The sequence below is a fragment of the Mustela nivalis genome (genome assembly GCF_964662115.1).
Source record: "Mustela nivalis genome assembly, chromosome: 9".
In the NCBI taxonomy this organism is placed as follows: domain Eukaryota; kingdom Metazoa; phylum Chordata; class Mammalia; order Carnivora; family Mustelidae; genus Mustela; species Mustela nivalis.
Window position 1 is genome coordinate 71,605,908 of NC_139028.1, and position 22,725 is coordinate 71,628,632.

General features: G+C 36.1%; 1 protein-coding gene across 1 annotated transcript in view; it reads right to left on the reverse strand.

Annotated features, from left to right (window-relative positions):
• SBF2 (SET binding factor 2) overlaps positions 1-22,725 on the reverse strand; it is a 415,224-nt gene that overhangs the window by 164,590 nt on the left and 227,909 nt on the right. Inside the window, exon 6 of the mRNA XM_082682393.1 lies at positions 20,559-20,664. Coding sequence (XP_082538519.1) covers positions 20,559-20,664 — 106 coding nt within the window. The remainder of the gene's footprint in view (positions 1-20,558; positions 20,665-22,725) is intronic.

Genomic DNA, 22,725 nt, shown 5'->3' on the forward strand with positions numbered 1-22,725 from the left:
GGAAACATCCCCATTTTATCCAGGAGACACTTCTGAAATCTTACTTAAGCTATGTTGTAAGTTTTACTGCAAAGATGTTTCATATTTTAGCCAAATATTTTTACAGTAAGAATCACAGACCCATATACCTGAAACAAATATTATATATTAAAAAAAAGAATTCAGAATTATTTTACACATTAAAATGGTTGCTATGATATGGCATATGTCTCCTACTGAGCAGTAGATGTTTACTGTATAGCAAATAGAATTTCATGACATTTTATGAAGTTCTCATCAAAAAATTTAATAAAAGTGAGAAGGTTTTGATACGCTCTTTTCTTTCTTTTTTTTTTTTTTAAGATTTTATTTATTCGACAGAGAGAGATCACAAGTAGGCAGAGAGGCAGGCAGAGAGAGAGGAGGAAGCAGGCTCCCCACTGAGCAGAGAGCCCGATGTGGGGCTCGATCCCAGGACCCTAGGATCATGACCTGAGCCGAAAGCAGAGGCTTTAACCCACTGAGCCACCCAGGCGCCCCGATACGCTCTTTTCTTTGATACTATTGCATCTACCTATCTTTGACTGTCTACAATTCATGAACAAATGAATGCTCTGCAAAAAAAATAATTAGTGCCTGTGTTATAATTATAATAGGTGGTGAGGATAGGGTAGCGAGAGGCTGCTTCTTAAAATAATTACTTTAGGTTAAGCCAGTGCTTAAGAGGGAGTATGTCAAGTCCTTAGTCATTCCTATTATGATATTAGGCAATATAGGTTTTCTAGAAGTTTGGATCTGAATTTGTTATGAATAAAAATAGTAACAGATACTTTATGGGAAGAATTTCAACCTGTTCCTGATCACTTTTTAATAAAAACTCTTCAAAACATGTTAACCAGTAAAAAATATACAATACTTAGAAGCTCAATTTTTCTTGGTTTATGGAAATATCTATGTAACTGTGAAAATAAGTAATTTAGAATTTTGATTAAAGTGAGTATTTGCTTAAAGAACCAAAAACACACTATCTTAAAGTTCAGCAGGACAGAAGTCCTATTTTGGGGTTTTCTAGCTTCTAGCAACTACCGACATTCCTTAGCTCACGGCCCCCCTTCTATCTTGAAAGCTGACAAAAGCCAGTTGAGTGTTTCTCATTTATGTGAGGTCAGAAGGCATCATTCTGACACTGACTCTTCTGTCTCCCTCTCTCATCTTTTTTTTTTAAGATTTTTATTTATTTATTTGACAGAGAGAGATCACAAGTAGGCAGAGAGCCAGGCAGAAAGAGATGGAAACAGGCTCCATGCTGAGCAGAGAGCCCGATTCAGGGCTCGAACCCAGGACCCTGAGATCATGACCTAAGCTGAAGGCAGAGGCTTAACCCACTGAGCCACCCAGGCGCCACCCCCCCTCATCTTTTAAAGGCCCCTGTGATTTACACTGGGCCCGCCAAAGAACTGACCTTTGAGTTAGATTTTGAAGAATAAGCACAAGTTAGTAAGGCAGACAAGAGAAGAAAGGCTTTCCGAGCTGACAGAAAACTGAGTGCAAAGAAACAGAGGACTAGGATGAAAAAGCACTGAAAAACCTGTAAATAGTTCTGTCAGGGAATGTTCAAGAAGAATCTGAATACCATGAAAAGGAATCCAGACTTTCTTTCCTAAGACTCTGGTGAAGAACTTTTTCCTCTCCATTCATATCGGAACCCTATGTAATCTCCCACAAAAAAGAATCCATTATGATAATCCATCAGAAGATAAAATTCATAGTATAATTTAGTATTAGATAAATTGTGAAGAAGGAAGGCATTAAGTTTTAAGGGACTCTATCTACTTACAGTAGTAAAAACAATTAGTCCATGATACCAATGGGAAAATATTATATTATACTTACTTATATTATTATATTATACTTACTAAGATAGGATTTAAGTTAGAATTTATATTAGAAATGAGTTAGGGACAATATTCTCATGCTTAACGGGGGACTTTTCCCCCGTTAATATAGTATATACATACTATTGTATGTAATATAGTATATACATACAAATAATTTACCCATAATATAATATAATATAATATATTATATTATATTATACTATATTATAGTATAATATAATATAGTATATACATACAAATAATTTACCCATGCCTAACTGAAGATTACTTAAATTTTATATTCTTAAATATCACATGCTTTCTTGATTTCCAGATGAACAATCTCAAGTATTTTAAGAAACTACTGTTTTTTATTTCTGTGTTTATAGCTATACAGTCATTGAGAAATTCAATTTCTTTGAACTACAAGCCATAGTCAGTTTTCTACATAATCTTGAATTGTTTCCTAGTCTTCGGTAGTCAATGTCCATCTAAAGCTGCACATTAACAGTAGAGAAGACAAACATTCCAGTGATAATTACTACTGATTTCACCACAATGGTTCACACACATCCTGTTGATTATTCAAATAGTAAAACATTCTGAAAAATTACTTCCTGATCTTAACTTTTCTTTAGGGGTTAAAGTTCTAGAATTCATAGCATCACACATTAACAAATGTATTTATTTCCTGTTTTGAAAAAACACCACCAAAACATTTTCTCCAGAATTTTCCCCTTCTCTGAATAATAACGATATGCTGCACAGATACAACACTATGGCCCAGTGTTCAAATGGGCAAATTGAGGAACTGAAGGCCATGGTTTCAAGATAGGATATATATGTTAGGAAGGTTTAAACAACTTATTATACCTCTTTTACATAAATCCACAACAGAGAAAACAATATAATAATGGTCTTGACTTAACACAAGTCAAGGAAAAGCAAATTTCTCATTTATTTGATCAATATTTGTCAAATATCTATCGTGTTTCAGGCACTAGGAATAAAGAAATAAAGAAAAATAAGATCTCTACCTTCATAAATTAAAGCTTTCTATAGGTTTATATAGTTTAGTTTTATTTTTTTTTTTAAAGATTTTATTTATTTATTTATTTGTCAGAGAGAGAGAGAGCGAGCGAGCACAGGCAGACAGAGTGGAAGGCAGAGGCAGAGGGAGAAGCAGGCTCCCTGTGGAGCAAGGAGCCCGATGTGGGACTCGATCCCAGGGCGCCGGGATCATGACCTGAGCCGAAGGCAGCTGCTTAACCAACTGAGCCACCCAGGCGTCCCTAGTTTAGTTTTATAACTGTTTCACTGAGAGGCAATGTTTAATATGTTACAAATTCACTATGTCATTTCCATATATGTTAGAAATGGAAATCTTCCAAGTAAAAAAATAGTTTAAAAAATAGTAACTGAATTGGGCAACCATGTATATTTTAGTGGTTATGAACATGGGCTTATTCCCTTGAGTGTGACATGAATTAAACATACTTTATGGACCTATAAATAGGTGATGTGTGGTAATCTTTAAATATATGAAGTCAATTAACAAATACATATAACCGGGGTGCCTGGGTGGCTCAGTGAGTTAAAACTTCTGCCTTCAGCTCAGGTCATGATCCCAGAGTCCTGGGATCGAGCCCTGCATCAGGCTTTCTGCTCAGCAGGGAGCCTGCTCCCCCCACCCGGCCTGCCTCTCCTCTCTGCCTACTTGTGATCTCTCTCTGTCAAATAAATAAAATCAAATCTTTAAAAAAAAAACATGACCACAGGGACGCCTGGGTGGCTCAGTTGGTTAAGCAGCTGCCTTCGGCTCAGGTCATGATCCCAGCGTCCTGGGATCGAGTCCCACATCGGGCTCCTTGCTCCGCAGGGAGCCTGCTTCTCCCTCTGACTCTGCCTGCCACTCTGCCTGTGCTCGCTCTTGCTCTCTCTCTCTGACAAATAAATAAATAAAATCTTTAAAAAAAAAAAAACATGACCACAAATAATTCAAATCTAAAATTGTGTATAACTCAAGTAACAATCCATTAACAGCCCAACTTAACCAAAACTGTGTAAAACAGATACAACATGGGGCGCCTGGGTGGCTCAGTGGGTTAAGCCTCTGCCTTTTATGCTCTACATCATTGCTTATGTTCTTCCTTCCTAATGTCTCTGCTTAGCAGGGAGCCTACTTCCCCCTCTCTCTCTGCCTGCCTCTCTGCCTATTTGTGATCTCTCTGTCAAATAAATAAATAAAATCTTAAAAAAAAAAGATACAACACATTTCTTTTCTTGTTTAACTCTACAATTGATTCTGAGTCTGGGGTAATTACATCAGATTATTCCAATCCCAAATGGCCCAGATTCCTAGTCTGTGCCTATTTTGACTGACCAGGTTTTTAAATCTCTTTTAACATCTACATTTAAGCAGGAAGCAAAAGGGGTCTTGGGAATAGAAGAGCAAATAAAGGAGGATAATATATTGAGTAACTGAAAAGTTAAAGGATTAAACAAGAGGGAAGTACCTTGACAGAAATAACATTTAGTTAAAACTTCTTCACTTTCTTCTCCTCTTTCCTCCATTAATAGGCCTTTATCAAGCTGCTGAGATATACAAGAAATTGCTAAAACTAGGGATGGATATAAAGAAATGGGAGGCAGTCTCAGAGGAGTTCACAGTTCAGTGAAGATGGCAGGTTGATAAGTAAATAATTAAACACAACAGACTAGAGACACGTACAAACTGCTGCAGAGCACAGAAAAAGAGGGTAATTTATCCTGCCATCATTTGTAAGTTGCATACTTCAATAATGGAGTAGCCATATTTTGTAAGAATATTAATCCCTAAGAGCTGAAAGCAAAACGAAATTTTAGACAAGAGAATTTTGTAAGAACGAAGGACAATTCTTGGGGCATTTTTTTTTTTTTTAAGATTTTATTTATTCATTTGAGAGAGGCAGAGACAGAGAGGAAAGCATAAGCAGTAGGGAGCAGCAGAAGCAGATTGCCCATGGAACAGAGAGCCTGAAGCCAGCTAGATCCCAGGACCCTGAGATCATGACCTAAGCCAAAGGCAGACTCTTAACCCCAAATGAGCCAACCAGGCGCCCCATGGAGGACAACTCTTTATGGCTATCTTGCCTCAAAGCATTTGAATTCATTAAAAGATAACTCAATACAAAGAGAGAGATAACTATTTAATAATAGCATTTAAGCACCAGGAAAGCAAAAGGGAGAAGATAGTTTTGAACCAAGATACTTCTGAACTGTTCTCAAATTATATCATGCAGCAACCATATGCTTTATTTATGTGTAATTCCAACTAGGGTAGTACACTAGTCAATAAGCACTCAATTGGTCACCGTCAGTCAGTCTTTGGTATTTTAAAAATGGCTTCCTTTACAAAACTAGCATAAATACTTAATCTTTAATTTTCAAAAGAAAAGCAATGAATTTCTGATCACAGCCTACTAAGCTTCATCAAAACTCTTACTATTTTATGAAGACCTTTTATGCTCTACATCATTGCTTATGTTCTTCCTTCTGTCTGTGATGCCCTTTGTCCTCTTTTCTAGCTAGTAATGTATCTCCTGGTATCTCTCTTAGCTCTTGGTATTTCTAGTATCGAATTTATTACATACTGTAATATAATTTTTAAAATATGTGTGTTTCTCTACCAGTTAAAAGTATATCTAGTTAAGGCCTGTGATTTTTCTCATCCTTATACCACTAGTGACTAGCACAGACCTGGCATATGGTATTAGCTTTGTAAACATCTGATTTTTTTTAAAAATACTCCTACAGGTGGGCATTATAGGAACTGCATTCTTTGTGCTATTTATTACAAAAAAATTAAATTGGAACAGTTTCCCCAAGAGATCTTTAGGTCCCCAGAGTAGAACACACATGGTAAGCAGTTCCTTCAGAAAAGTGTCCTAGAACAGATTAGTGAAAAGTTTAATTTGTTTCAAATCTCCACAGAAAGTACTTGATATTCAAATTATCAAAAAATGATTAATCATATATACAGTTATAGTAAAACATTAAATTTCCCACTTCCTCTTTTTCCATCAATAGCGTAATATACCATTCATAGTAATCATCTAAACTCCTGTATGCTCAAATTCTCCAACTATTTGACTACATATATAAAGAAGATGACTACTTAATTTTTCCCATTATAATTGAGAATAAGACTAAAACAAGTAAGAATGTTATATGAATAAGCTGAAAAAAATGAAAACAGAAACATGATCCAAGCCACCAGATTTCAATCACTTAATGTAAAAAGACAAAAACTATTCTATAATTGATGCATTAATCAAATGATTCATAAACTAACCAATCAATATATTTTTCATAAAGGTATTAAGGTAAAAATAATATTTTCTACCCTCTAAGCCTTCATTATTTCCTCTGGCATCTTTTTATCTTTCTATTTCAGGAACAAAATTATTTTTTATATTCTTGTAAAAGTTAATGTCACTTCAGGAATAATTATATAGTGTTATAGACAAAAACTTTTCCAGGGAAAGACTAAAGAGAATACCAATTTTTTTCCATTAAAATATTCAGGAATAAAAGTAACTTCCCAAATTGAAAGTTACAGCTATATTCAACATTTTAAGGATGTTCATGTAAAAAGTAAAAATAATGATAATAAGATAAACTAAAGAAAAAATTTTGGCTGTTTTAGTAATTTTTTAAAACGCATTTATATTTACTATTAGAGACAATCAACAGAAATATTGATCTAATAATAGTTAATGAAAAACTGGCTAAAGTTAATTTAAGTAAGCAAAAAGGAAGTATACATATAAAAACGTTCATACCTAGACTGAATCATGAGGAAATAGAAATTTTGAGCAGACCAATAATACATAAGAAGATTTAAACAGTAATCAAAACTTCCCAACAAAGAAAAGTTGAGGACTGGATGGATTGGTAAATCCTACCAAACATTTAAAGATGAATTAATACTAATGCTTCTCATATTTTCAAAAAAAAAGTGAAGAGGAGTGAACACTCCCAAACTAATTTTACAAGGCCAGCATTACCCTGATAACAAAGCCAGATAAGGACACTATAAGAAAAGAAAACTAAAGGTTAATATCCCTGATGAACAGAGGCAAAAATTCTCAATAAAGTATCTGCAAACTGAATTCAGAATCACATTAAAAGGCTCATACACAATCATCAAGCAGGATTTATATCTGGGATGTAAAGATGGTTCGACATACACAAATCGAACAATGTGATATAACACATTAATAAAATAAAAGATTTTAAAATCACATGGTCATCTCAATAGCGCAGAAAAAGCATTTGACAAAATTCAACATCCTTTCACGGTAAAAATTCTCAACAAATTGGGCATAAAAGGAATTACCTCAACATAATAAATGCTATATATGGCAAGTCCACAGCTAACATCTTACTCAATGGTAAAAGGTTGAAAGATTTCCTGCTAAGATCAGGAATAAGACGAGGGTGCCATTTTTTTTTTTTTTTAAAGATTTATTTATTTATTTATTTGGCAGACAGAGATCACAAGTAGGCAGAGAGGCCCGCAGAGAGAGAGAGGAGAGGAAGCAGGCTCCCTGCTGAGCAGAGAGCCTATGGCAGGGCTCAATCCCAGGACCTTGGGATCATGACCTGAGCTGAAGGCAGAGGCTTTAACCCACTGAGACACTCAGGCACCCCAAGGGTGCCCTCTCTTAAACCATTCAATTCAACATAGTACTAGAAATCCTAGTTAGAGCAATTAGGCAAAAGAAAAAATAAGAAGCATCCACATAAGGAAGGAAAAAGTAAAACTGTCTCTGTAGATGATACGATCTTATATAGAGAAAATCCTGAAGACTCGATCAAAAGCTATTACAACTAATAAACTAATTTAGTAAGTTGCAGGGTACAAAGTCAACATACAAAAATCAGTTGCATTTCTATACACTAACAAAAAACTATCTGAAAAGGAAATAAAACAATCCCATTTATAACAGCATCAAATATAATTAAAAACGTGGGACAGATGTCTAATAGACATGTGAAAAAATGCTCAACATCACTAGGCATCAGGGAAATACAAATCAAAACTATAATGTGATACCTAACTCACACCAGTCAGAATGGCTAAAATTAGCAACTCGGGAAACAAGAGATGTTGGCGAGGATGTGGGAAAAGGGGAACCCTCTTACACTGCTGGTGGGAATGTAAACTAGTTCAGCTACTCTGAAAAAGTGTGGATATTCCTCAAAAAGGTTAAAAATAACACTACCCTATGACCCAGCAATGGCATTACTAGGTATTTACTGAAAGGATATAAAAATAGTGATTCAGGGGCAGCCGGGTGGCTCATGGGTTAAAGCCTCTGCCTTCGGCTCAGGTCATGATCTCAGGGTCCTGGGATCGAGCCGTGCATCGGGCTCTCTGCTCGGTGGGGAGCCTGCTTCCTCCTCTCTCTCTCTCTCTCTCTCTCTCTCTCTGCCTGCCTCTCTACCTATTTGTGATCTCTCTGTCAAATAAATAAATAAAAATCTTAAAAAAAAAAAAAGCTACTCAAAGGTGCACAGGCACCCCAATGTTTATAGCGTCAATGTCCACAACAGACAAAATATGGAAAAGAGCCCAGATGTCCAATGACACGTGAATGAAAAAAGAAGATGTGGTACATATACACAATGGAATATTACTCAGCCATCAAAAAGAACGAAATCTTGCCATTTGCAGTGACATTAATAGAACTAGAGGGTATTATGCTAAGCAAAATAAGTCAGTCAGAGAAGAGAAATACCATGATTTCACTCATACATGGAATTTGATAAACAAAACAGAAGATCATATGGGAAGGAAAGGAAAAATAAAATAAGATAAAAACAGAGAGGGATACTCTCTCTCTCTCTGCCTGCCTCTCTCTCCGTTAAATAAATAAATAAAATCTTTAAGAAAAAAAAACAGAGAGGGATAAAAACTATGAGCCTCTTAATCACAGGAAACAAACTGAGGGTTGGTGAAGGGGAGGCAGGTTGGGGTATGGGGTAATTGGCTGATGGGCATTAAGGCACTTGATGTAATGAGCACTGGGTGTGATATGCAACTGATGAATTACTAAATTCTACCCTTGAAAATAATACACTATATGTTAACTAAATTGAATTTAAATTAAATATTAAAAAACAACAACAACAACACCTTAGGGATAAGTTTAACCAAGGAGATGAAAGATCTGTATGTTAAAACCCAGAAGACTTTAAGAACCTAAAGAAGACACAAATAAATGGAACAATAGCCTGTGTTTATGAATCAGAAGAATTAATGTTGTTAAAATGTTCACACTACCCAAAACCATCTACAGATTCAATACAACCTCTATCAGAATTCTAATGACATTTTTCACAGAAACAGAAAAAAAAATCTTAAAATTTATATGGAATGATGAAAGACCCAAAATAGCCAAAGCAATTCTGAAAAACAACAAAACTGGAAGCATTACAATTCTTGATTTAAAATTGTATTACAAAGCTAGAGTAATAAAAATAGTATGGTATTGTCATAAAAACAAACACATAGATCAATAGGAGAGAAATTATATCATAGAAATAAATTCACACATATAAGGTCAATGAATATTTGAGCCAGGAATATTCAATGGGAAAGATAATCTCTTCAATAAATGGTGCTGGGGGGTGCCTGGGGGGCCCAATGGGTTAAAGCCTCTGCCTTCGGCTCAGGTCATGATCCCAGGGTCCTGGGATCGAGTGCCACATCGGGCTCTCTGCTCAGCAAGGTGCCTGCTTCTCTCTCTCTCTGCCAGCCTCTCTGCCTATTTGTGATCTCTGTCAAGTAAATAAATAAAATCTTAAAAAAAAAATGGTGCTGGGAAACTGGATACTCACATGTGAAAGAATGAAATTGGTCTATCACAAAAAATTACTCAAAATGGATTAAATACATAAACATAAGAACCCAAACTATAAAACTACTAGAGGAAAAGCTTCTTCATATTGGTTTGGCAATGATTTTTTTCAATAAGACACCAAAAAGAAAAAAATAAAGAAGTGGGACAATAGCAAATTAAAAAGTTTCTGCACAGGGGCAACTGGGTGGCTCAGTGGGTTAAAGCCTCTGCTTCCGGCACAGGTCATGATCCCAGGGTGCTGGGATCGAGCCCCATATCTGGCTCTTTGCTCCGCAGGGAGCCTGCTTCCTCCTCTCTCTCTCTGCCTACCTGCGATCTCCCTCTGTCAAATAAATAAATAAAATCTTAAAAAAAAAAAGTTTCTGCACAGCTAAAGAAATAAATCAGCAAAATGAAAAGGCAACCTACAGAATAGGAGAAAATATATGCAAACCATCTATCTTAGAAGGGAATAAAACTAAAATATATTAGGAACACATACAACTCGATAGCAAAACAAACACCTATCAGATTAAAAACTGGACAAAGGACTGAACGGACATTTTCCCAAAGACATAATAAATGCCATGAAAAGATGCTTAGCATCACTAATCCTCAGGGAAATGCAAATCAAAACCACAGTGAGTTATCATCTTACATTTGTTAGAATGATTACCAAAAAGATAAGAGGTAACAAGTGTTGGCAAGACAGTAGAGAAAAGGCATCCTGTAAGCACTCTTGGTAGAAATGTAAATTAGTGCAGCCATTTCGGAAAATAGTATGGAGGTATCTGAAGAAATTAAAAATAGAACTACCATATGATCCAGAAATCCCACTTCTGATTATATATCCAAAAGAAATGAAATCCCTATCTCAAAGAGATATCTACATTCTCATTACATGTTCATTACAACATTATTCATAACAGCTAAAACAAGGAAACAACCTAAGTATAAATGGATAAATGAATAAAAACAATACATACAATACAATGGAATGTTATTGACCACAAAAAGGAAGAAATCCTTTTTTGGGACAACATGGACAGACCTTAAAAACATTATGTTAAGTGAAACAAGTCAGACAGAGAAAGACAAATACTCTATGTTTTCACTTATGTGTGGAATTAAAAAAAAAAAAAGCTGAATTCACAGAAATAGAAAGTAGAATGGTGGTTAACAGGGACTCAGGGGTGTGAGAAATGGGAGATGCTGGTCAAAGGGCAGAAATTCTAAATATAAAATGAATAAATTCTGGAGATCTAATGTATAGCATGGTGATTATCATTAACAAAACTGTATTATATACTGAAAAGTGGTTAAGAGAGTAGATCTTAAATATTATCAGCATACACATAAAAATGATGATTATGTAAGGTGACAGAGGTGTTAACTAACCTTACTATAGTAAACATTTCACAATATATATTTGAATCAAGTCATCACGTTGTAAACCTTAAACTTAAATAAGCTATATGTCAATAATACCTCAATAAAGCTGGGGAAAAAAGTATTAAGTACAAATGATACAAGACTACTGTTTATGAAAATAGAGTGATAATAGCTGAAGGTCCAAGATCATTTTAGTCTGTGACTTTAAAGACTTTAAAAATGTCTAATAAGGGGCACCTGGGTGGCTCAGTGGGTTAAGCCGCTGCCTTCGGCTCAGGTCATGATCTCAAGGTCCTGGGATAGAGCCCCGCATCGGGCTCTCTGCTCAGCAGGGAGCCTGCTTCTCTCTCTCTCTGCCCACCTCTCTGCCTACTTGTGATCTCTATCTGTCAAATAAATAAATAAAATGTTTTAAAATACTAATAAAATAAAAATGTCTAATAAGGGAAACTTGGGCTCAGTCAGTTAAGCCTCTGCCTTCAGCTCAAGTCATGATCCCAGGGTACTGGGACTGATCCCTGCATCAGACTCCCTGCTCAGTGGGGAGCCTGCTTCTCCCCCTCCTGTTCCCCCTGCTTCTCCCTCTGTCAAATAATTAAATAAAATCTTTAAAATAAAAAAAGTCTAATAAATAATATACTGTTAAAAACTGTGGAATATTCTGAAACTAGTGTAATTGCTGTTAAAATCCAAATTATAGCTAAGCGGATATAATAAAACATGTCCTGAATATTTCTTTTACTTTTTTTTTTTAAGATTTTATTTATTTATTTGACACATAGAGAGAGAGCACAAGTAGGCAAATAGGCAGGCAGAGGGAAAGGGGGAAGCAGGCTTCCCTACTGAGCAGAGAGCCCGATGCGGGGCTCAATCCCAGGACACTGGGATCATGACCTGAGTTAAAGGCAGTGGCTTAACCCACTGAGCCACCCAGGCGCCCCACAACATGTCATGAATATTTCACAAAATTATTTGGGTTAAGGAGGGACATCTGAGTTAAATAAGTATGGATTAAATGATAAAATGAGATGGGCTATAAAACCAGCCCTATGAATACAATCTTACTAACATTAAAAAACAAAAACAAAACTAGTTTTCCACACTTAAAACACAAATCTTCAGGTAAACAACAATAGTTCACATAGGCTAAAAGAAACAAATAAACAAGATGGAAAGTAAGAGATAAAGGTGACAGACAGGAAATTAATTATGGGCTGATGGTAAAAGTCCACATAATTATTTCAGGCAAACACAGAGACATCTCAAACTATGAAAAACAAATTCATTATCCTAACAATCCTTGGAGAGAAGAACCAAGGAAATGGTATCATTACATTTAGACCTTCCACAGGAAAACTGGTCAAGGCTACAACTTATCTGCTTCCTGTCTGTGTTTTATAAAATCCACCACTACGATCTCACCCCAACCCAGGTAGTGAACTCTGATAATAGTCTAATATTGGCCTTCAACAACAGTCCAACCAAAATGACTGGTGATAAGAACATGCCTTTAGTCAGAATTATCAGTACCACATGTTCTGGAAACTACAACTCTGCACATGGTGCTGTTTTAGAGGCATCCTTCTTTTTCCTTCCCTTTCTTATCTTTTCCTTATTTTTTCCCTGGAAAATTAAATTTTGAATAAGTAAGCAAAAGATAATTCAGCTCAAACATACTAGAGAGTAAAATAATGAAATGTGATCTTCAAATTACTAATAATCATACATTCTGGCACATTTCATCCATAGATAGAACATCTGATGCAATAATGATTGCCATTTTCTTCATGGCTAATATATTCACTCATTTATTCAAAAAATACTAATGTCTTCTGAGTCCAAGGTACTATACCAAATATAGAAGACACACAGAATACTAAGATGAGGAAGTTCTTAAAGCTCACAGTCTTATTAACTCCTTACTAATAAACAGGGAAAAAGCATGGAGGAGAATTTCCATACCATCCCTGAAGACATCTGGCAATCAACACATCTGTCCTGTACTGCTTCTATACTTCTACTTCTAGACTTTCTATTATCTGAGGATAAAATCTCTAATTTGTTTAAGCACTGTACTTTTTAAAATAATAAAAGTTAAAATAGTTTTATAAGTTTAAGATTTTATTTATTTATTTGTTTGTTTATTTATTTAATTTATCAGATAGAGAGAGAGAAAGAGAAAGAAAACACAATCAGGGAGGAGAAGCAGAGGGAGAGGAGTAAGTAGACTCTATGCTAAGTACAGAGCCTGAGGCAGGGCTTAATCCCAAGACCCCTGAGATCACAAAATGAGCTGAAATCAAGAGTCCGGTGCTTAACTGACTGAGCCACCCATGTGCCCGTAGTTATATACGTTTTTTAAAAAATATTTTCATTGGAAGATTAAACATAAATATAGAAAATCATGCAAATAAAAAAGATAGCTTAAGGAATTATCTTACAAACACTACTTAAGAAAGAGAACTTTGCCAGCAACCCTTCCACATGCAACCAATCAGAGCTACCTCTCTAGTGCCACGAGTAACCTTTATCTTGACTTTTCTATTAACCATTTTCCTGATTTTTTTTCTATAGCTTTATCACCCAAATGTGCATTCCTAGACACTATAATTCAATCTCACTCTATTAAAAAGGGGATTTTTAAAAAAAGATATTTATTTGTTTATTTATTTGAGAAAGAGAGAGAGAAAGCACAGAGGGAGAGGAAGAAGGAGAAGCAGACTCGCTACTGAGCAGAGTCTGGCTTGAACCCAGGAACCTGAGATCACAACCTGAGCTGAAGGCAGACATTCAACGGACTGAATCACCAAGAAGCCCCCCAAATAGGATGTTTTACAACTCTTTTAATCTAGAGATTACTCCTCCTTTCCCTTCCTTATAATTTATTTATTAAAGAACCTGGGACATTTGACCAATAGAGTTTCTACAAACAGATTATTTTTTAAGTTTCTAATTCTAATTCCAGTAGAGTTAACATACAGTGTTGTATTAGTTTCAGGTGTGTAATACAGTGATTCAACAATTCTATACATTACTCAGTGCTCATCATGAGAAGTGCACTGTTAATCCCCTTCACCTATTTCCTCCATCCTCCCACCCCACTCCCCGCTAGTAAACATCAGTTTGTTCTCTTTGGTGAAGAATATGTTTCTTGGTTTCTCTCTCTTTTTTCCTTTGCTTATTTTTTTTTTCTTAAATTCCACATATAAGTGAAATCATATGGTATTTCTCTTTCTCTGACTTATTTTGCTTAGCATTATATCCTCTCACTCCATCCATGTTGTTGCAAATAGCAAGATTTTAATTCTATTTCATGGATGAATAATATTTCATCACATATATAAACCACATTATCTAAGAACCTAATTTTGACAACTGCAATCTAGTGCAGTTCACTATGTTCCCCTATCTTCTATATTTTCTGCAATCAGATTTAATCCCTCCCGCGAAACTACAGGTACTGTTTGGCAAGGCTAGATCTGTCTGTTTTCTTTCCTAACATAATACTTGTTGATGCTGAGAACTTCATTTACTAAAGAATGTAAAATGATGAAGTTCTAGCACTATGTATTTTTTTCATTTATTGATAGAATACTTTTAAAAAGAGATAACTTCCCTAATCGACTACTGGGTTATCCTGTACTACAATTCATATAGACAAGACAGAATAAATGCTGCATTCTTTTCCTTTATTGATAAGTTTTCAAGATAACAAATCATTTCCCTGTCACATTCTAAGATAATTTTTCATTTAATATTATTACAAATTCATAAAAACGTTTGCTGGGGGCAGCTGGATGGCTCAGTTAGTTAGGCATCAATGCTTGGTTTCAGCTCAGGTCAAGATCTCAGGGTCGTGAGGTTGAGCCCTGTGTTGGGCTCTGCACTCAGTGGGGAGTCTGCTTGAGATGCTCTTCCTCTCCCTCTGCTCCGGCATTCATGTGCTCTCTCTCTCTCTCTTAGAAATATATAAATAATTAAAAAAAAATTTAACTAAAAATTTTTTTAAAAGATAAAATATCTGCTGGGTTTCAAAAAATTGCAATTTTCACCATTTATGAAGCTCAAATTATACCATTGTAGATCCATGCAAGTCTCTTCAAGATAGCTCCTGAATTCCTTTGACAAGGCCCTAATAATTTTTTCTTTATTGAGTTATAATTCATATACCATAAAACTCACCCTTATATAGCATACAGTTCTGTGGGGTTTAGCACAGTCATAGGTTGTAAAACCATTACCAGTCTCTAACTCTAAAGCAATTTCATGACCTGATGAGAAACCTAATTCTCATCATCAGTCACTCCATTGTTCTCCCCACCAGCTCCTGGCACCCACTAATCTCTCTGTATTGATGGACTTCCCTATTGTAGACATTTCCTATAAATGGAATCACAAAATATTATGGCCCTTTGAGTCTTGCTTCTTTCACTTTCACACAATGTTTTCAAGATTTGTTTCATCTGTAGCATGTAACAACAATCACTCCTTTTTATGGCTGAATATTATTCCATTATGTGGATATACCACCATTTGTTTATCCATTTATGAGTTGATGGACACTTGGGTTGTTTTTATTTTTTTGGCTATTATGAATAATGCTGCTATGAACATTCATATATAAGTTTTTATATGAATATAGGTTCTCAATTCATTTGTAGAATTTAATATACTTTAACATATGCACACACACATATACCATAAATCATCACACAATCAAGATAATGAACACAAACATCCCAAAGTTTCCTACTAACTCTTTGTCATCCCTCTCTTCCCACTCCCAGGGCAACCAGTGACCTGTTTCTATTACTACAGATTAGACTGTATTTTCTTGAGCTTTATAGAAACCAAATCATACAGTATGCATTCTTTTTTGTAAGGCTTTTTAAATTCAGCATAATTATTTTCTGATTAATCCATGCTGTAGCATATATCAATAATTCATTACTTTGCATTGCTTAGTAGCATTCCACTGTATGGATATATCAGAGATTATTTACCCATTATCATCACCATTATCCACTGCCATTGATGAACCCCAGTTATATACTATTACAGAAATGTGAATATGAACATTCGTATACAAGTATTTTATGGACAATGCTATCATTTTCTTTAGATAAATGGAGTGAAAGCCTTAGGAGTGGAATGACTGGATTATTTGGTTTAAACTGTGCTCTAATTCACATTCTCATCAGCAGTGAATTAAATTCACAACTCCCCTATAACTTTGCCAATATTCAGGCAGCACTCTGAAAAGCTGGAATATTGTTTTCCCTTTCCCTCCCTCCCAAGGGATATGCCCCAAGTTGTGCACCTTCTGCCAACTGCCACAAGCAGCAATGATACAGCAAGCTCTACCCTTCACTCTTCTTTGTTCTCAGTGGCATCAAAACAGTGCTGATTCTGTCAGTGCTCCAAATGAGTTGAGACAGTCTCACCCTCGGGCAGCCCTCCATAAAGCTGGAAAATTGCATACATACTCCATTCTTCTCCTTCCCCCTCCCGCAAGGAGAGGTGGCAAGCTGAGGTGTCCTATCCCAGTGCTGAGCTGTGCTGGCTTAGGAGAGAGGCTGACAGGGTAAAGTGAAATTGTTCTTCTTACCCATTTTAATGTGTCTGTTCTCAGCTTTGTGATCACCTGGGGTATTGGAAATTCTTTGCTAGATTCTGGAATTCTCATAAAGGTATTTTGGTCAGTATATCACTATCAAAGCAACGCTCCTATGGAAGAAAAAGGACAAGGACTTCTTATGCTGCCATCTTGCTGATGTCACCCCCCAAATTCTAAGTCTTGACTGTTTATCTCCTTCACTATTTTAAGCACAATTATTTAAATATGTGAATTTGGTAACTATTTTTCTGGTGCCCTGTGGGTTTTTATATTATCTATAGTTTCTTCTGTATTTCTTTCATATAGGATTAGTCCTCATATTTCTGGTCATTTTTGATTGAGTGCTGGGCAAACTCTGTAGACATACTGAAGACCTAGAATGCAATTACCTTGTTCCAGAGAGGAATTTACTTTTACTTGTACTATATGGCTAGAGACAGTAGCATCAAAGATCATAATAATCATTTCAAGGAATTAAAATGATTTCAAGTTCCACTTCATTTTCTCAAGGGACCTTGTGTGGACCTTGTTTACTTGTGATTTACTCATTCCTAGGTTGTGGTCCTTTGTAGTCTCAACTCAAAGCATGAGTGCTTTATAAAGAAATCTCCCTTGATAAAACCTGACCTCAGTTTTCATGCTCCCTGTGGGATATCAATACTGCTGTGATCAGCTTTTCAGTTACTTCTTCCAAAATCAACAGATGCTCTGGGAAAAACTGATCCCAAATATATGGCTCACTTCTCTAGGTTTCCTTTAGTATCTTTACTGCCTCTCATGCTTTCAAGTAGATGATGTTCATATTTACATAGTTTTTCTAGTTGTTATTAAGACGGTTAGTCTAAATTATATAGACCACCGTTACTTGAACACATGTCCAGGTTTTATAAATTATACTTTATCTACAGTAGTTTTTCACAGTGGGAGTGCTACCGGTCTTTTTGAGGTTAAAAATTCTTCTGGTACACATACATCATGCATAAGGGATGTTTAATATCCCTGGTCCTGGGCCCTAAATGCCAGTAACATCCCTCCCCTCCCCCTGGTCAAGCCATTGTAAAAACTCAAAAACATAACAGGCTTATAAAGCACTCATTAAGATAAAAGGCAGATTATTTTATTTGTGTCACTATTTTTCTGTTCCCCTTAATGGTAAATCTTTGTTTTTACTAACCCTTGTATGAGGTATACAGTCTCTTCTAAAAGTAAAAAAGTCATGTGAATAACCCTTGGCTAAAATCAACCAAGTCAGGGCGCCTGGGTGGCTCAGTGGGTTAAGCCGCTGCCTTAGGCTCAGGTCATGATCTCAGGGTCCTGGGATCGAGTCCCACATCAGGCTCTCTGCTCAGCAGGGAGCCTGCTTCCTCCTCTCTCTCTCTGCCTGCCTCTCTGCCTACTTGTAATCTCTCTCTGTCAAATAAATAAATAAAATCTTAAAAAAAAAATCTGATTTATCTAAAAAAAAAAAAAAATCAACCAAGTCAATGTTTAGTAGGGACCATGGACAGGGTTCAGATAACCAATGAACTCCTGAAAATATTTCTAGAAGATTATGGAAAGAGTATTTAATCAACAAGATATTCTTGGGGCACTGGGTGGCTCAGTGGGTTAAGCCTCTGCCTTTGGCACAGGTTATGATCCCAGAGTCCTGGGATTGAGCCCTGTATTGGGCTCTCTGCTCCGCAGGGAGCCTGCTTCCCCCCTCTCGGCCTGCCTCTTGTGATCTCTCTCTCTCTCTCTCTCTCTCAAATAAATAAATAACATCTTTAAAAAACAAAAACAAAAACAAAACCAAGATATTCTTTAGAGAACGAAGTACCACCAGGGAAATTACCTATTTCACCTATTAAGAAAAAATATAGCTTTAATTACATTAGGACTTAGTTGAAATGACTTAGTGAGCAGCAGAGTATTTTTGGAGGGGAGAGATGAAGAGATAGGTAATATTTTAGTGTTTGAACTCCTGATGGGAAGCAGATGTAAGGGATTTTTAGTAGTAGGATTCCCTACTACTTTGGGATTGGTATCACCATTAATCTTTACTAAGATACTATAAAACTGTATATTTACATTAATTTCTTCTGAGGCTTTCTAAATTTGACAACTGAAGTCACAGCAGAAGAATAAGGATGGGGCCATTAATGAAAAAGGAGTGACAATTTAGAAAGCTGAGCTAGGGGCGCCTGGGTGGCTCAGTGGGTTAAGCCGCGCTGCCTCTGCCTTCGGCTCAGGTCATGATCTCGGGGTCCTGGGATCGAGTCCCGCATCGGGCTCTCTGCTCAGCGGGGAGCCTGCTTCCCTCTCTCTCTCAGCCTGCCTCTCTGTCTACTTGTGATCTCTCTCTGTCAAATAAATAAATAAAATCTTAAAAAAAAAAAAAAAAAGAAAGAAAGCTGAGCTAGAAGCAAAACTCAGCATGAGACAGAAGGGAAACAAGAGGCTGGAAGTTTTGTGTAAGGTAATAATAATCCCATGGATAATAACATGAACCCTAGGGAAGGGAAGGTTTCAATGTAACTTAAAAAAGACAAAGACAGATGGAGAACAATGACAAAGACTGAATCAAAGAGAGTGGGACACTCATACACGCAGGCACATATAAAGGACAAGTAAGAGGTAAAGTAAATAGGAATCTCTGGCAGCCCCAATCAGAAACATCTTCACTTTAAAATTGTATGATTCCTTAAAGGAAGTACAAGCTGTCCGATAGACAGAGTGCACTTTATTGTATCCTCCCTGCAATTCTTGAGCCTTTTCATTGCTAGAAAATATGGTGATAAAGTTCCGATCCAGATCATGGATTAGAAGGACAGGACTTTCTGTTTCATTAGACAAGGTTTCTGCAAAAGTAATTCAGTAAAGGAAAAGCAAAATATACCATCTATTCATCTTTTAAAACATAAGGAAAATCTGCCTATTTTCTGTATGTCTAACTGACTCCAGAGCAAAAGAGGCCAGAGTTAAAAAATTTTTTAAAAGAATAAGCATCATTCGGAGAAAGGGGAACCCTCCTACACTGTTGGTGGGAATGCAAGCTGGTGCAGCCACTCTGGAAAACAGCATGGAGGTTCCTCAAAATGTTGAAAATAGAACTGCCCTATGACCCAGCAATTGCACTACTGGGTATTTACCCTAAAGATACAAACGTAGTGATCCAAAGGGGCACGTGCACCCAAATGTTTATAGCAGCAATGTCCACAATAGCCAAACTATGGAAAGAACCTAGATGTCCATCAACAGATGAATGGATCAAGAAGATGTGGTATATATACACAATGGAATACTATGCAGCCATCAAAAGAAATGAAATCTTGCCATTTGCGACAACATGGATGGAACTAGAGCGTATCATGCTTAGCGAAATAAGTCAAGCAGAGAAAGACAACTATCATATGATCTCCCTGATATGAGGAAGTGGTGATGCAACATGGGGCTTAAGTGGGTAGAAGAAGAATCAATGAAACAAGATGGAATTGGGAGGGAGACAAACCATAAGTGATTCTTAATCTCACAAAACAAACTGAGGGTTGCTGGGGGGAGGGGGTTCGGGAGAAGGGGGTGGGATTATGGACATTGGGGAGGGTATGTGCTTTGGTGAGTGCTGTGAAGTGTGTAAACCTGGTGATTCACAGACCTGTACCCCTGGGGATAAAAATATATGTTTATAAAAAATAAAAAATTTAAAAAAAAAAAGAATAAGGATCATTTAAGATTAGGACCCACATAATTATCTATTTTATGTATCAGGTATTGTGCTTAAAATTAATCCACAGGAGGACACTGACAATGGGGGGAAAAACATACCCAACTGCTGAAACAGAAGAGCGACACTAGTGCCTGTGACAGGAAGACTATCATGCAAAGGAGTCTGGATCAGCTGTCTGTCTCCTGCACCCAAGGAAAACAGCTTCTGCAGAATGGGAAAACACACACAGAAACATAAATGATTTCTTTTCAGACATTTTCTTAAGACAAAAAAAAAATCCCTTTAAGTTCAAATTTTTAAAATTTTTTTGAATATTGAGTTGGTGATAACCCTGTAAGACCCAATTAGTAGATGCCAAGAATAAAAATGTAACTGATAACATTCAAGTTACACTGTGCTCAAATGATCATGGTATAAGAAAATTCAGTAAGGAGAAAGCTGCAATTTATTAAATGATGAGATATAAAAATCGCTGACAATCACAGTTACCTAAAAAATAATAAAACATTAAAGTCAAAACGTTTTTATGCCAATTTTATGTCAATAAAACTTGGAGAAAGAAATAAAACTATATAACATGAACCATATATGCAATATTTTAAAATTTTAGTAGCCACAATAAAAAGTTTTTTACTTTTTTAATTATTTTTTTACTTATTTGTCAGAGAAATGGAGAGAAAGACAGAAAGAGCACAAAGGCAGGGGTTGTGGAAGCAGAATCTGGAGAAGCATGTTCCCCATAGAGCAGGGAGCCTGACACAGGACTCGATCCCAGGACCCTGGGATCATGACCTGAGCTGAAGGCAAATGCTTAACCACCTGAGCCATCCTGGTATCCTCCAACAAAAAAAAAATTTTTTTATTTAAGATTTTTATTTATTTATTTGACAGACAGAGATTACAAGTAGGCAGAGAGAGAGGAGGAAGCAGGCTCCCTGCTGAGCAGAGAGCCTGATGCGGGGCTCGATCCCAGGACCCTGGGACCATGACCTGAGCCGAAGGCAGAGGCTTTAACCCACTGAGCCACCCAGGCGCCCCACAAAAAATTTTTTTTAATTAAAAAATAAATTCACAAAATAAAGTTAGCAGAAATCCCACCATGATAAAGGTCCATGAAGCAATTCCACTGCTATCAAATTTAGGTCATTTGTGACCAAACTCATATTTTATATTCTTCCCTTGGAGCAGGGGGAGAAGACTGAGGGAATAGGGAACAGGAGGAAAAAAAGGGAATAAAAATTAAAGAAAAACAGAAGATACCAGGTAAGACAAAACACAGTTAAAAGGCAAAGGATAAAGGATGTCCGTTTCACTGCCAAGTATCATCTCTGTCAGACTGAGGAGGATAAACAACGGAAGTTTTAGAGGGCTGTCCTCTTCTACAGTATTACACAAGAATAAACAAAATACACAATCAACTAATCAGTTTTAGGGCTTAAGGAGAAGAATTTTTTTTTTTTTAAGTTTGGTCCTCTAGAAACACTGAGACATAGAAGCTGAGGTTCTACTGCAGAGACGAAAATAAAAATCCTTGGACAAACAAGATGAAAAACCCATGACCACTCTAACAAAGTTTTGTTTCAGTAAAATAATTTAATGTTCTCCCTTAAGGCTAAATATATGACAAAATCCTTGGGAAATTTTAAGGAACAGATTACACTTTTTAGAAAAGATCTGTGATTCCGCATGATCATCAACATTATTACTGCTAAAGGTAGCAAACTGAAATAAGAAAAATAAGCCACCTTCTTTCAAAGCTTACATGTGAGCTATTCTGTTAAAAAGATTACAAACACAGAAAAATGGTTTTAGGGTCATATATAATTGCTGTTATCCAGGAAAATGAATAAATAAATAAACCTATTCAGAAGTAGTTATAAGTGCTACAAAAAAAATGTTTTGAGAGTTTTCTTAATGTTATCTCCTAATTTTTAATCACTTATAAATTTTTTATATAAGTTAATAAAATGAGCCATAACTACATAGAGGAGGAAGAAAGGCAAAAAGAATGTATTTTTTAAATGTTTAAATATTTTAAAAAGTGTGTTTCCAAGAAAATGTAAACTAGAGTTCAAGTTACACAAAATATGACTACTAATTATGCTATGTTAAAGGTGAACCCGGAGTTAAAATTAACCTCGTGACCTAAGAAAAGAATGGAATCTTGGGTCTCTCTCTAGAAGGCAGACCATAGGGATAATGGTTAACTAAGATCTTCTTTAAAATGAGAATATTCAAGGACTTTTTTTTTCCCCCTTTCCTTCA